The sequence below is a fragment of the Dunckerocampus dactyliophorus genome, chromosome 5, assembly GCF_027744805.1.
Source record: "Dunckerocampus dactyliophorus isolate RoL2022-P2 chromosome 5, RoL_Ddac_1.1, whole genome shotgun sequence".
Classification (NCBI taxonomy): Eukaryota; Metazoa; Chordata; class Actinopteri; order Syngnathiformes; family Syngnathidae; genus Dunckerocampus; species Dunckerocampus dactyliophorus.
Window position 1 is genome coordinate 13,323,141 of NC_072823.1, and position 16,309 is coordinate 13,339,449.

Below are 16,309 nucleotides of genomic sequence, written 5' to 3' on the forward strand. Positions count from 1 at the left end.
CTTGTACTGCTTTATTTTTATACTGGGACATAGGACATTGCTTGAATTCCTTAATCAGTCCATTCCATAATTTTTACCCCGCATGTGTACATGCTTACTTTGTTTACTTTGTGCATGTGTTTAGCTGTTTGAAAATGTGCCAGATTGGTGGATTCTAGGAACATGGTCAGAATTTGTTTTTTTTCCATGCAGATTAACCATATGTTATTTCAGTCCTTTGTCTGATTTAGATGATAATCTTAAGTGAAATTTCGAAAAAAAATGTAGAATTGTGTATTTGTGTGTGCGTAGTACTCCATGCCACCAGACAAATTCCAATTAGTACAAAATGAAATAAAACAAAAAAGCCCCAAGAAAAACATTTATTGCTACATCAGGACACATGCCTCCTGGCTACTTCAAAAATGTACACATACTGTACATGTCATGATAGCAGTGTATTGATGACTCTTTAAGATTTGTGGTAAACAATAAATCTTGCGTTAACATATTTCTAAAAACATGAACTGTGTCTAGTAAAACTGCACACAATGATTCCCCTTGTGTAAAATCAAGAGTGACCAAATAAGCATTTACAGACATTCATAATATTTGTATAAAAGATAACTTACATAACTTAGAAAAATGAAAAGCCCTACACATGCAAAAGATGAAGAATTTGGTTAGCTCTGAAGAGGAACGATGTCAAGTATTTCGTTTTTGTCCACCAGTGTTTACTCCTCTCAATAGTGCCAAAGAGTAGAACAGCTTGACTATACTGTATATAATGCAAATTAAAACATTCTTGGAGATCTGTTCATTCACAGAATGGTCCAACTCCTGCAACACACATACAGTACTTACAGCAGCTTACACACTCACAATGCCAAAAAAACTAATAAAATCTGCTGTCTGAGCACACAAAAACATGGACATTTCTGTGACTGTGGGATATAGTGATATACTGTTAAATACTCTGCCAAACTGCAGATGAAACCTCGCCACAACTGGGTAAAGATAATAAATATAGAAAAAAAAATGTACAAAACATCTGCAGGTTACAATGCATTTGTCTGTTAGAAGTAAACGTTTAGGCACAAAGTTAGAAGTGTGTTAGAGAAGCGAGGAGATGATTGTTCAACTGCATCAATGCTTTTTTTGTCTGCTTTTGGTCCAAACTTAGCAAATAGAGACTCACAAGTTGATCTATATGAGGAACTGAAGCTTTTATTGGATAGCTGACTCAAATTTAATGCTCGGCTGGGGCCTTAAACACCGTATCACCAACCAAATTGTAATAAAAATATATCATCATGGTCATTTCGGAAGCACTTAAGTCCACATTGGTAATTGGGTGTTGCACACTACTATATTCGGAGCTTCAGAGATGACCCATTGGGTTTGCAGGGTCAGTCAAACCTGAATGAAAGGTGACATGGATTGACTGTGGATCTGTCATGACAGCAGAGACCTTCTCTTCTTCTCTCCTCCTGAGACATGCTGCTTTTGGGTTGAGGTTTCTCTCTGTGGGACAATAATTGGTTAGACTCAATAGAAAGAAAGTTCACCCTGAGCATCATTGACTGTGTGTGTGTGTGTGCTCACCTCTGACTTGTTGTTCCAAGCTGAGGATGACAGCCACGGCCTGGTGCAGCACCAGCAACTTGGTCTGTGGCTTCTCGCTCTTGAGATGCAGCTGACACATGTGACCCAGCTCCTTGAAGGCCTCGTTGATGTCCCGCACTCGCAGACGCTCCCGAGCATTGTTGGCCATCCTTCTCTCACGCTCACGCTCGGCCTTCTGCTCTGGACTCAGATCTTCATCCTCGTGGATGCTTTAATAAGATGGGAGAGACTGGTGAGGGTGAATGTAAAGTTTATGTAAAAGTGGATTTCACCGCCCTCTACTGGCCACAAAGAAGACATCATTGTGTCTCCCATTTTCAATGATTGCTCCCAACAATCTGCCTTAAAAGAAAACTGCACTTTTTTTTGCAACTTTGCAGCTAAGAATGCATGTAATGGGCTGCAACTATTCTGCCTATAAAGCCTTCTGATGGAAAAAAACGCCAATAACGGCCCATTTACATAATGTCACTTGTATATTTACCACGCTACACTGACATTATTAACGTTACGCTGAACACCTATGTTACTGGCGTAGTGACACCTCGCCAGACCACTATGGCTAGCTACTAGCTGGCTAGCGATTAGCTTCACTACACACGCACTCACAGTGCGTCAGTGCCATGTTCACAACGCCTCAGACCACTACTGAAAGGTAACGCTACATACTAGAGCTGCCGCCACTGCTGCTGTGTTTTTGTTTTTGAGTTTGGAAAAGTTAATGGTAGGTGTAGGCGTTCGTTTCTATGTGAAATCAATGTGCCCAGGAAGGAAGCTCCGGTAATGCTTAAAAATGACCAAAATACGGCAAAATACTGTAAGTATTACATGTTATCATGAACGTGCCTGTTACTACATGGTCACAGCGTGTTGACAAAACCCATAAAACCTTGTTGGACGTTCTTAGAGGTGTTTTCATAGCACTCTTTGTAGGCGGAATAGGTGTGTCCCATTATGTGCACTAATGAGCTGCCTCTTTTTTTTACCTGTTTTGCAAGAAACCACTACAACACTCATTAGTCTTCATTCTTGTGAGTTCATTGTCAGCACTCACCCATTTTTCCAACTATATTCTGTTATGTCTATTTATATTGATTATTATTTAATTTTTTTACTGATTGACTGGCAGCCAGTCTAGGGTGTACCGTGAAGCCAACCAGTCGGCTGAAGTCAACTGGGATAGACTCCAGCATACCAGTGGCCCTGGTGAGCATAGGTGGCATAGAAGATGGATTTTACTGATTATTATATTTGATTATTATTTATTATGATTGTGGAAGAACCTTAACAATTATATTACTACAGTGCGGGAAGTCAAAAACTACTAAACATGTCGAAACAGTGGCGAAGAACATTGGAAACTCTTCTCTTACAGAGTATGAATGGAAACTAGCAGGGTTAGCTTACTTTAGCCGAGCATGCTAGTGCAAATGTGTGTGTGTGTGTGTGTGTGTGTGTGTGTGTGTGTGTGTGTGTGTGTGTGTGTGTGTGTGTGTGTGTGGCTCAGGCTGGATGAGTACATTTTCACCGTGTTGTGTTTTACCGCTTTAATGTAAAGACCACTGTACAATGCCCACTGACGAAGCGCAGGTTCTCAGTCAAAAAAATCGAGAGGCACGTTAATCCTTGCACCGGGCGCGTGTCAACTGTCAAGTGCCATTCTCAATACACACAACACACTTCCGGCCTTCAAAATAGGAGCGGTCTTTGTCACACTTGTGTAATTGTGTCAACAAAATAAAGGTGTCATAAAAATATCTTATATTAATAACGTGATTGGAATCACACCTGTGACTACGTACATCTTTCTTAATCACAAGCATTACAGTTTGTTGAAGATTTTGTAGCAATACGTGCTCAGGCGGACATTCCATTAGAAAAGTTACAAACTTCAGCCCAAACTGCGTCCATTTCTCAATTACTGGACAAAATGGGCCAGTGATGTATTTCATCAATAAATGTATAAGTGGATTTTTGCATTTCATTCATCGACATTTTTATTCAGTAACCAAAAAAAGCACACACTCTATGCTGGTAAAATAAGCAGAAAAGGTAAAAAGCTGAATTCTAAAAAATTTAAAAGGAAAAAACGGAATTTGGGAAAAAAAAAATCTAACGGATTTCATAGGGCCCTAAGAGAATTTCTTAAAAAAAAAAAAAAGTCATATGATTAGTCCTAACCTCAAAGTATTTTGCAATTTTAATCTTTTGTTGGATTAGGGACCTGACTCACAGAGGTTTGTTACAAAAGCCAAACGATATTGTTGGTCATGCTGTGTAATTAAAAAAAAAACTAAATACTTTTATTTAAATACTTTTACAACTTTGGTTGCATTATTTTTTAATGCTTTGAAGAGCTATTTTCATAACCATATTAAATTTCACACATTTTTGTTTGTAACAAAAGCTTATTATTTTAAAAAAAGGATCGGTACCGGATCAAATCGGATCGGCAAGATTATTTTTAAAAATCAGATTGGATCGGAAGCCAAAAAATGTGGATCGGGACATCCCTAATGACAAGAAAAAGACGTGTGTTTATGTCTCACATAAGGATTGTGGATGATGAGCAAAAAAAAGTGCAGTTTTCCTTTCCTTGACCATTTTAATCTAATTTTTAATATCTAGCATCCATTCACAATATAACACAACCAATAATGCTCTAACAATTATTAATGACAATATTAAATAGAAATACATATTTTAAAAAACAAATATTAAATAAAACATAAATATTAAATAAATAATTGCGATTTAAACAAATAAAAATACAAAATCTGGTACCGATTCTGAAGCAGTGAGAGTGACAGAACAATGACACTGTTGCAGCTCACAATTGCAGTAGTTTGGAGTTTGGCTCGTATCTTTGCTACGTACACAGGATGTGAAAGTGGGATGTCTTAGACCAGCAAAACCTGTGTTCAATTATCATATTCAGAAAATCTAATCCAATGGGGAAAAAACATAAGAGCAGAAAGGGCCACATTAACCTCAGCCCACTACATTAAGGCGATATTTATACGTTCAACAACAATAGATGAAAGCGTAACAATTGGGGCTGTCAAAAATATTGCATTAACGGCGGTAATTCATTTATTTCATTCATTACGTTAACATTTTTAGCGCCGTTAACTCATGCGCATCATGTCAAGCCACATCGCTCTGTTGTGACGGCTGACGGAGCCACAATAGCATACCCACTGCGCCAGCCGTCCTTTATTCTGAGCTGAACAACAGCAGTGCAATTCCAACACCATACTGAATATGTATCTCCAACTCACAAAACACGGCAGCTCATCTTGGGAAAGACATTTCCTCATTTTCACTAGATGACAGCTAGGTGCATTCAATGACACTCCAAAAACCACAAGAACGTCTTTATTATGCGTGTATGTGTGGTCTAAATAAACAAAAACAAAGAAAAACAGTGGCTGCTATTCTTTCTCACTGACATAACTCTAACTGTGGAAGTACCAATTTGCTGCATTTAAGTATGCTCGGAAATCCCAGATAATACCTCCCCACTCAAAACGTGAATTCAACTTAACGTTAAAGCGGTTAAAGTGTGATTCAAATGTTCTACTACTATGAAAGAGGCAAGCGTTAGGCACCTACATTGTCAGACGTGTGTGGTGTCTTTAAGATTGATTTAAATGTTCACTTCAATCGGAGCCGTTAATACAAACATAATTGTGTCTTGCCATATATCGTTGTGTTCATAAAATACAGCAAAAGTGGGCATATTTCACACATTGTGGCAAATGTTAATTAATAGGCGTGTCACAAGACACCTAACTCACGAGACGGGACGATGCACGATATTGGGTCCACGGGACGAGGCGAAATTTTGACAGTAATTTAAAGAAAAGTACAATGAAAAAATATGACTGGACAAACAAAGTTCTTTATTTAACCGAGTCAAAAAATAATGCACGTGCGTTTTGAAATGTTTATTGTCCCACAAATTGATGCTCAAAAAAGGTATTATTGTCAACATTTGAAACCAAATAAACCACTGTTAGGATAATGTATTGTAAAAATAATACTACTAATAATAATAATACAGCTCACTGTTTTGCTCATCTATTTGTCTTTGTCTGTTTACATCAGGGCTGTCCTGCTGTCCTTTGATAGTTAGAATTAAAAACAAATAAAAGAAGTTATAATAAAAAATACATTATACATATATTTAAAGACAAATCTTTGTGTTTTTACTAGTTATTAGTATAACACTTAAGGTTTTTCTAGTTACATCATGCCTTTTTGTTCTATTTTTCCACTTTTTGCTCGGTTTTTGTTTTGTTTTTTCTGCAATGAGCCACGTTCCACAGACGGCCCCTGTGCCACACTTTGGGCACCCATGCATGTTTTGCCAGGAAGGCGAGTGTGTCCAAGCTCTGCCTTCTTGGCGATGTGGGTCAGGGGCTGGGTTGCATTATGGAGGGTTTTTTTTTCAGACGTGTATTGTATGGCGTGACAGAGGTGGGGCTCCCTCTTGTGCACCTGCTCAGAGGATGCTTCACCTTTGTAGATGGCTTGTATTTAATTACCTAATAAATGCATGATGCAAGAAAGACTTAAATGCACACTATTACTTGCTGAATACAGCGACCCTGTTGCTAAACTGTCAACACGGATCCCTTCTACGTATGAGGTGTGTTTTGAAACGGAACCGGTGCTTGAAAGCTGGCACTTAGCCAAAGGCAATGAGCGTCAATTGAACCGCTCGGTGAGTAAGGGTGCGGACAAGTCCGAACATCTACGTGGGTTGGTCTGACAAATCTTTAAGTAAAGTTTATCAAATGTAAAATTGTCACAGCTTCTGCTTAGACGTCAACAAGTATCAAGCAGCTGTCGAGTGGCGATGGAAAACAACAGCCACACGTCACTCGCTGACGCTGACACTGTGAACACCAAGCTAGGTTAAGATTGCCACGTGTGCCTAAAGCACTAAATGTGCGCTTCCAATCATGTATTAGTGTATTATCATTCATAGTAGCGATGCCATAGCTCACAGTCTGATTGGCTTCTGGCTGCCCTGTTCTCATGATAGTTTTTCTCCATACAAGAAATCTCGTCACGTTTTATTCTTGGAAGATCTTGCCGCACGAGACACCTGTAGTAATTAATCATGATTAATTCATTTGAAAACTGTGATTAATTTTGATTAAAATGTTTAATCATTTGACAGCCCTAGTAGTAATATTCATAAAGTGTACATATTGTTCCGCATAGGGATCACATGTTTTGAAATATTTCACACAGGTCTTATATTGGATCTGTAGACATGAGTAGACATTTTTTGAAAGGGTGGAAAAAGTGTAAAGCATTAGCGTCTACCTGTCCATTGCACTGTTTTCTCCATGCGTCTTGTGTTCACTCTCCTCGTCTGACCTCTGACTGTCGGAGCTGTGACTGTGATTGGTGTGCATCATGTCTTCCCTCTCGCTGCTCTCCATCTTAAGCTCCACATTCCCCGGAATGCCCAAAGCCCCTGCAAGGGGAACACGGCACATGGTTATACTCTGTGACATCCATTGGACGGCCGGTCAGCATTAGTGCTCAATCAATAGTGCACCGATTGTGTTAAAAAAATGATGATTTGAGTCACCTCTGCCTTCTCCTGATGTCAGCTCAAGTGTGGCCCTCTGCTTGGCGGAGTACAGGTGGCCATTTTGTGTGCGGCTCTGGAAGGCTGAGTGGTTGTTATTCATGGTGACAGCCTCAACCTTTACGGCACACAAAGAAGAAGAAGCGATAAGGTGGATACTGATGTGTTCGCAGTTGGGACATGGGAAATAATGAATGATGCTGCTGGGCTTCGGTCACATAACTTTTAAACAAGAGACTCAAAATAACATCTGCCACCTTGTAGCCATCATCACCCTGAGAGGATCATTTGATCCAAGATCCAACCCCCTAAAACTGCTCCCTAAACACACAAGTCATTCACTACAAACTAACATATCTCAATTGGAAAAACAGAAGTATTTAATACCCCTTTTCCCAAGAGGATTAGTATATAATTTCACTCCAGCTCGACCCAAATCCTCCCATTCGGTTAAAAGGGACAAACATGCTGGATCAGAGGTGCCCCCCATCACCCTGCAGTGGAATTAGAGTCCACACATTCAATACACTTCCTATACAAGACAAGTCTCCGCTCTCGCCCATTGTGTTCTCTTTCCTATTTTGACGATAGCAACCGTGCTATAAACCTACAAGTGGCTGGAAAAGTCCAGAAACGAAACACCATAGAACACATAGACACAAAATTGCATTCAGATACACACAGTTTCACGCTGTAATGCTACAGTGACATATTAACCATGGCTGGAGAGTGGCAGGTGAGGGGCAGCGTTCCCACAGGGTTTGGCCGGCCATGGTGGTTCTGGTTCAGCAGTCCGTGAATGTCAGAGGCGAACCCAGCAGTGGGACCGACAGCGTGGTTCCTTAAGACATGGATCACATCGTCCAATCTGTCCAGTCGGTCTTCTACCTGAGACTTGAAGGGAAAAGGAATAAACTTCATCTGGTTTCATATCAGTCCAAGACTTATTTAAAAAAAAAATACTTATTAGCATACAAAAGGGTGAATCTGTGTTGCCTGTGGCATTATTTTTCGGACAAATATACACCAGATGGTGGCGCTGTTCTAAAACTCCAACGGTTGACTCCTTGAAGTAAGCGTTAATGTGAAATTTCGAAATTTGGTGCACATCTTCAGGGGACTGGCAAGCAAAATTTGAGCAACATTGGTTGAAAAACATGGCCACCCTCAAGCATAACCCCAGTCCAATACAAGACCTGTATCCACGTTTATTTTTATTATTGTGGTCGTAGTCATAATTGTTAACAACTCTGACAGATTCAATTAAAACACGGAATTATTACTTTTGTAAGGGCAGGATACTGCTAGCTAAATAGTGTACCTAATGATATGTCAATTATCATATTGACTGTAGCTAATCTTACCATGGATATAAGTGAGGACTCATAATGTGGCGAGATAGGTGCCTGTACGGAGCCCCGGGGCCACATATTGGTGCCTGTTAGGAGCAAAAATAGATTCAAATACACCGAAACACTGACACAAAATGCAATGCAAAATAAACACAATCTCTCTGGGAGCAGCAGTGCCAGTTTACCTGCGGGTTCGTTGGCGTTTGGCAGTGGGGACGGAGATCTCACAGGCGTGGACGAGCTGGAAGGGAAGCTGCTACTGGTGTGATCGGGGGAATAAATCTGGCAGCAGACGGAGAGAGGGAGACGAAGAGGAGGAAGAGGAGAATGAGTGGGATGAGGGCATGGATCATTTTAAATGCACTTGTCATTTGTGAAACTGGTCTTTGCAGCTGCTGGGTCAAGCTAATTCATCTATTGTGCCTTTGTTGCTATGTCAGGAAACCTACTATTTCCTGTTTGCATTGCACCCCAGGTCCTTTAGTTTTAAGCCCTCGTTTGAATGTTTGGAACAGAGAACACGTGATTTAATGGTGTTGTGCTGCCGCATACTTACAGAAGCCAGAGCTTTGCCCAAAGTATCGCCAGTCTGTGACCCTCCTGATCCATTTGTCTGGTTCCCTGAGACTGAAAAACATTAGAATGTGTGAAAATAGTTTGTGCAGACATCACCATACACAAAAACTACACTACTGATTCTCATAAAACTTTGTGGGAGGGTGATGCCACAGCATCCAGCAGCTTTATCTACCTCGTCTTATATCTACCGTTTTAAAATGCACTACTCAGCTGTTGGTGTGGAAGTCATGCATGCTACACTTGCCATACTATTGTTTACAATAATATAGCGGTATTGCTAGCTCAGCAGTTTGTGCTTTACTGGTATTACAACACTGGTTCTGTTGCTGATGTTTTGTGCAATATACTTAATAATAACATAGGTCAGATTTCCTTTCCACCTTCTCATGCACTCCACATCATTATTAAAGTAAAACAATGTTATAAATGAATGAGTTAAAGTGACTTTTAGCCAGAGTTTACTGGCAGAGTTTACTTCTCTGCAATAAATACTAATACCAAAGATGTATTTATACATTTTTATCAACCCGAACACCCGATCCAAACAACGTATTTCTACGTCTTTTATGTTTTTTTGCACAAGAGGCAAAAAGAGGTGATGACGCAACTCCCCACAAATGGATTTCACTTCAGAGCAATTTTAAGCCAAAAAAAACGGCCACAAGGTGGCAGAAGTGCATCTGATAGGAGCTCGGCAGAGATGATGTGTACAGAAAAAACACATGACAGGAAGGAGGAAGTGAGAGAGCATGGAGGAGTGTAGCGTGCAGAAGGGAAATTGTAACGCATGCACACACAGTTCAGTTCCAAATGTGATAAATCGTAAATAGTTCATGGTGTTATATTTATAAATAAATAGTTATTTTGATGTAAAACAACCCCTTTTTGTGTTGTTTATGTTGGTATAGTTGTTTAGACGTTTGTCAAAGTGAAAGTAATGCTTGAACTACGTATATCTTTTCACAAAAACCTGGTTTTCTCCCTTTTCTCGTCACTAACTAACGAACGAAAAAAGGTAGAAACAAACTTTGATGAAAGGGAGTGTAATCTTTCTTTTGGTAGGTTCCACGTTTATACAGCCATAGAACACAATATTCTGTGTGCCTTGAAAGATCAGTCAAAATCATCTAAAATGGCCGCTACTAAAGGGGTTGTCTTTTGAAAAATGGCTGGGATAGAATGTGTTACGCAGCTGCTTAGAGGGCGCTAACTTTCAAACGTGCCGCAAGCAAGCCTGCAAGCCCCTTCCTGCTCTGAGCATTGTCCGCTACTGACAGCGATTTGACCGTTAAGTTCAGCTGTCATTGAATGCACATATAACCTATCATAATAACAACAGCATGATGGTTGCTTCCCTGGAACTGCGTTTGTGTATGTGCATGTGCGACAGGCAGGTACGTGTGTACATGACAGCCATGAACGCCAGTCATCTTATTTGGGCCGGACGACAATTTTTCTTCAATTGAATTTATAATTGTGAAAATATAGATATTTATCCATCCATTTTCTATGCCGCTTGTCCTCAGTGGGGTCGCGGGGATAGATATTTATATAACACATATCTTAGACCACCAATGGTTTGCGTCAGTGACATACAGCACCTTCAACGGCATTTATGGTATAATGAGTTTTAATGACAAGATTTTATGTTGTATTATGCATTGGCTATTTTTCATCAGGATAAACATCCCTACCTTTTGTTTGGTTGTGGCTTGATAATAAAAGCCTACTGCTTCGGTCCGGTCAGAGCGCACGTTGCTGGTTGCAGAAAGTGCTACTTGCCACCATGTGGTCGGCCAAACAGACCTAAACGCAGTCAAGACTGTCTGTCCATTGTCTCACCTGTGGAATTCTCTGTTGTGTTCATCAGAGGAGTGTGTGATGACGCATTGTTGCGGTGAAAAGTGGACATAGGAGGGAGAGCTCTGTTCATGTCTGCAGCCATTACTGTGTGTGGAGAGTAGTCCTAAACAAGAAGAAGATGCACCCAGTTGAAGTGGCAGGGTGTAAAAATACGAAATGTGACTTCCTGGATGTAAATCTCACCAGGTGGCCATGCTGTTGCAGACTGTTGTAGTTCCCCGTCTGCGCTTGGTGGTTGCTGGCCACTCCCAGTGCACCTTCATAGCCGTGCTGGTTCAGCCCATTTACTGCACTCCAGATGTCAGGCAAATTGCTGGTGCCCTCTAAAATACATGATAACATGTTACATGCAGCGCTTCAGTAGCATCTCAAGCAGACATTAAGCCTGCATAGGTGTCCCATTCATTAAGAATTATCTACCTCCCAATAGAGGCGTCACGAGACGAGACGATGCGAGATTTTAACCTTACTTACTTACGATGAAAAAATATAAAGAATATATGACAATATATTGCAATCTACTAATTTAATTTCTACTACGTTGCACTCTTCTGCACTCTGTGTGTATGCTCGCGGCCCCGCCTCCACCGACCGAGACAAATAGACTGCATGACTGACAAAAGGGCTCACTCCGTTCATGCCGTTGTTCTATGGAACAAACGTGCCAAGGTGCTGAAACCAATGCACAGAGTGAACACTCTTTGTGCCTGTTTGGAGGCGAGCGACGAGGAAAACGGACATGCATGCGCATGGCAATGTATTGAGGCCGGCAAAATTATTGAGTTAATTTTCATTTATTGTGTTTGAGTAATTAATTTATTATTGCCCCAGTCCTAGTGCCCACGAGTAATGTCTCGTTTTAGTCTCACGTGATCTTGTGACACTCCTACCTCTCAATGAATACACCAAATGAACTTCATCAACTGTGCAAACTGGATGGAATCCATCCGAATATTCATTTAAGATTGGAAAATTGTCTCTTTTAATCAAATGATTTGTAGTGCAGTTACGGTAGTTTTAGTTTGTCCGCCAGTGGGACTGGCTCTTTAACACACAGTAACAAGTAGAAGTAAGTAGAAATACAACGAGAGACAAATTCAAAGGTTCAGAATTACACATCGGATTTTATTGTATAAAATGTGGTGTTTTCGACAAGGCAATGTTTTTGGACGCATTATATAACACAGTGCTTAGCATTTCATTCAATTTCCTAATCATTTTCTGCAAGAATGTGTTGATTGTATTTCTAATTTACATAATAAATAATAGAGCTTGGAATTGGCAAACGCTAGCAGTGTCTGATCCGTATGTTAAATTAGTGTGCAGTGTAGCATGAGAATTATATCTAATTTGATGGATATGGATATGCCCATTTGAAATCCATCAATCAATAAACGGATAGCTGCTGAGCAAACCAACATAACTGATATTGAAATGCAGAATGCTGTAAATGTGTGTGTCTTTTTAATCAGTTACACATTTAAAAGGTACCGTCTAATATTTTTAAATCGCATTGATTATATATTTCTCGATGTGGGGTATGCGTTCATTGGGTTGCATTTTGATGAAAAATAATATAAAGTGTAATATCTGGGCACCACAAAACACGGCAGAATGTTCTTAACGTAGCGTAGAATAGATCAAGTGGCGTCGTCATCTTGCTTACCAAAAAAAGTGCTGGCAAATACATTGCTGGAGGCCTTGCTAGACGGATGTAAAGACAAGTTCTGGTTGATGTCGTCATTACCGGGGGACTGGCCGTAAATCTAAAAAACAAACAAACAAACAAAAAAGAACTGTGTGTTCACTTGGGGAAATCTAAAACATAAAACAAGTCACACAAAGCTACACAGAACAGGTTGAATGCTACGATATGAAGCAACAGTTTTGCCAAAACAAAGCAGAGAGCTGATGCACACTTAGAGCTATCGCGATAATCCATAAGCTGCAGATCCATGCACCTCCTCATCCGGATTTAGGAACCGTTCAGCATGAGAAATCCCTGCCCTAATCGTGATCGGTTCTGCTGGCTTCCAAGGGCTGAGATACAATTCCTTCCTTAATGAAATTGAGTTACAAGCCTGCCCGTGTTTTGTCCTCAGCAAGGAATCCAAGCAAGAACTGAATTAGTCCTTGTTGGCCAATGAGAAATTAATTGCAAAACAGAATTCTACTACAGGCAGCTTCCGCTTATGTTGTGTTTTTCCTATAGTTGCATACTACACACACACACACACACACACACACACACACACACGCACAACACATGCTTCCTCGGTCACACACACCGAGAGGTCTGGACTGCACCTGCACCTCCCTCCAGTGCTTTGATGTGGCCCAGGAAATGAAAATAAAACTCCCTGCTCAGCATCAATGGGGTGTCAGTTACCCGGACGACAAGTTCTGTAAAGCAGGCTATTAAAGACTCTCTTGAGCATGCTTGCGCGGTGACACGCATGCACACACACTCACACACACACACACACACACGTACATGCACACAGAGCCGTGACCCTGGCTGGCATGAGTCCCATGGTGATTGTGGGCCAGGCCAAACACAGGAGCCCCTGCCGACACTGGGCCCGTCTGAGCCGCCATGGGCAGCATATGGCAGAGGATAAAGCCAATTGTCCTCCTTACCATCAGCATAGCAGGCGACCCGTTAATAATGGTCACACCCCCGCCTCAGCACGCCTCCTCTGGCCCCCGCTGGACAGGGGGCCGTCACCATGGCATCCTCTTTTAGCATAGCATTGATTTAGAAACCATCAATAATGGCATCACTAACGATAAGGGACTCTTTTTGTGTGTGTAGCCATTAAAGACCTTAACTAGGAAAGGATGACAATAAAACCATGTCTCATTGCTGTACGCTAAAGTCATTCAAATTGGTTTCAGTTGTAGCCATTTACAGGTGAAGGCACCATATTTGGTAACTTTAATAGATGCAGCACTGTAAGAGTAGAGGCATGTGATAGTAATGAAAGATTTCTAATTATGTGGGTACGTTTATTTCTTCTGTTTCTCCTTCCATTACTGATTAAGCCATCTGTAAACTCTGCTAACCCCACTATCACACCTTCTTGTTCTTTTCTTTGCCTATTAAAAAATGGTAATATGTGAACAAGTTAAACACAGGAAGTGAACAGACTATCGGGAATTGCTAAGACTGAGAGAAGGGGTAGGATTAAATAGGCTCTTCTTGTTCCTACTCCTTTTTGAATACGTTGAATTGTGGAAAGTGTAAATGTGTGATGTTCTTTCATGTAACTTTGCTAAGCATGTTGGAAATAAACAAATTCATAATCATTTTTATTACCCTACTGACCCGAATATAAGACAGTATTTTTGCCTTGAAAAAAAGTGAATATTCAAGTAAATATGGTAACATTCTCTCAAGTTATTTACGTTGAAAGATGTTAAACATTTTATTCCCAAGTATTTCAATCCTAAGAACTAGTAAACATGTCAGAGGCAGACAAAGTTTCACCATGGTAGCACATTATCATGTGAGATGAGAGCAAATATCAACTTGCACTTTGGGGGGGGGGGGCTGCGCTGTGCTGCTCAACCCTCCACATGCAACCAATTTTCTGCCTCTGTGATCCATGATGTCTGGATATGGTTAGTCTCAGCAAGATCAAAGCTGCCTTTGATAATGGCTGAAGCGGTGGAGGGACAGCCTAAATCAAATAGAAATAGCAAGCAATCTGCTTCATGTCAGGATGTTTGCTGCTTGCTGCCTGAGCCAACAGGAAGCACTGTCAGTGCATTTAAACACAAGTTTATCAACATACTAAGCAAGAGGGGTGATACTGAAGGACTGACAACATGTGGTGTTGTGTTCAATTGCATCTTTAGTGATGAGTTCCGCACTTGCAGATGAGATGCAGACTCACAGAGAAATAAACAAGATTGCGGCAACCCCAATAAAAACACCAGTGCTCATTCAACTGACGTAAAACAAATGTATCACATGACGAACATGCAGCTAATTTTCGCCGGCTCGCACATGCGTGACTTGTGAGCCCATAATATTGACATCACTTGCAGAAGAGCACACTATTCCAAACAAAGCTATTGTACAAGTCAGCAAACAAACATCTGAGAGTAGACTGAAGAGTGCAGCATCCTCAACATCAACACACACAAAGATGCACATGAGAGATGTACTCACAGGTTTCATGTTGTAGCAATACATCAGTGAGTTGCTGCCTGTGCCTGAGACAGGATGAGCACAGTACATAACTCTGCTGGCTTCACAGTACAGTCCACAGTGTTCCGTCAGTCAGTCAGTCTGCCAGCCACTCCGTGTCTCTACTCATGTGTATACAGTCCTTATGCACTCCCTCCCCCTAATCTTCCCCTGCTGGCCGTGTAGCTACCCACAGACAATTTATGCAAATAAGGGCTGGACCATTGCAGGAAGCATCGAGGGGTGGCCAACAAACAGGACGCGATCACTGTAGTTTATGCATGGTCATGAATATTACCGGCGTCCCCTCTATTTTTTGGTTTATTTAGTGAAACTTACACATGATAGAAATAAACATGATAGGAACGTGTGATATTGCAAATTAAGTAAATAGACAGCCATTAGTGGAAATACCGGTACTTTTTCCACTGAATGATTTTAGGAGTTTGCCATTCATTTGTTGATCATGATTACAATCAGAATATTTACAACATGGAGCAAAGATTTTAAGGAAACATTTTAATCAACAAACTTATTTGCGGAGAATTCAATACACAATGTAAGAAAATTAAGCTATATCAACAATAACACAATATATTTAACAATAACAACATAATTATTCGCTTTTATTATATATAATTTTTTGAGCAAGTCAGTAACACCTCCTGTGCCCGAGGAGTTATTCCCTGAATTTCCAACAATATAAAAATACACTAAATAAATATCACAATATCATCTATGTAACAAAGCGCAGTAAAAACACAGACATTTATGAAAATAAACATAGAGAATTTAAAATATATGATCTGATCACGCCAGTATCAAGCCCATATTGACACTACCCTTGGTATCTAATATTGATGTTTGGCTCGATCTCCCACCCCCAACACATAGTGAATACTATGATATAATAATGACAGAATCCCACCCCGCTCCTGCACGCACTCTCACTTTGACCCGAAACACAACATGATCAAGTGTAAACTTTACATTTTCTCCTTCACAGGTCCATCCGATGCTCCTGCAAACCACCCGTCAGAGAGCAGGATGACATGATGAAGATTAGCTGCTTTTAGACAGGTAAAGGGAGCATCACACCGCCTT

At 40.6% G+C, this 16,309-nt stretch overlaps 1 protein-coding gene across 1 annotated transcript; it reads right to left on the reverse strand.

The window, feature by feature from the left end:
* Nucleotides 1-332: 332 nt before the first annotated feature.
* LOC129181332 (transcription factor 12-like) lies at nucleotides 333-15,362 on the reverse strand. The gene is made up of 12 exons (XM_054776402.1): nucleotides 15,188-15,362; nucleotides 12,677-12,776; nucleotides 11,194-11,333; nucleotides 10,990-11,113; nucleotides 9,125-9,195; nucleotides 8,754-8,850; nucleotides 8,581-8,654; nucleotides 7,934-8,110; nucleotides 7,217-7,334; nucleotides 6,946-7,099; nucleotides 1,585-1,814; nucleotides 333-1,503 (listed from the first exon to the last, which is right to left on the reverse strand). Exons 1-12 carry the CDS (start codon nucleotides 15,254-15,256, stop codon nucleotides 1,361-1,363), a joined length of 1,497 nt encoding a protein of 498 aa, XP_054632377.1. The 5' UTR covers nucleotides 15,257-15,362; the 3' UTR covers nucleotides 333-1,360.
* Between the last annotated feature and the right edge of the window lie 947 nt (nucleotides 15,363-16,309).

Excerpts from the sequence above, each read along its gene's own strand:
- LOC129181332 (XM_054776402.1), bottom strand. The coding sequence starts at position 15,256 with ATGTACTGTGCTCATCCTGTCTCAGGCACAGGCAGCAACTCACTGATG. Across the intron at positions 8,851-9,124 it reads TGGGCAAAGCTCTGGCTTCT|ATTTATTCCCCCGATCACAC; the intron begins GTAAGTATGCGG and ends GTCTGCTGCCAG. Across the intron at positions 1,504-1,584 it reads CTTGGAACAACAAGTCAGAG|AGAGAAACCTCAACCCAAAA; the intron begins GTGAGCACACAC and ends ATTGTCCCACAG.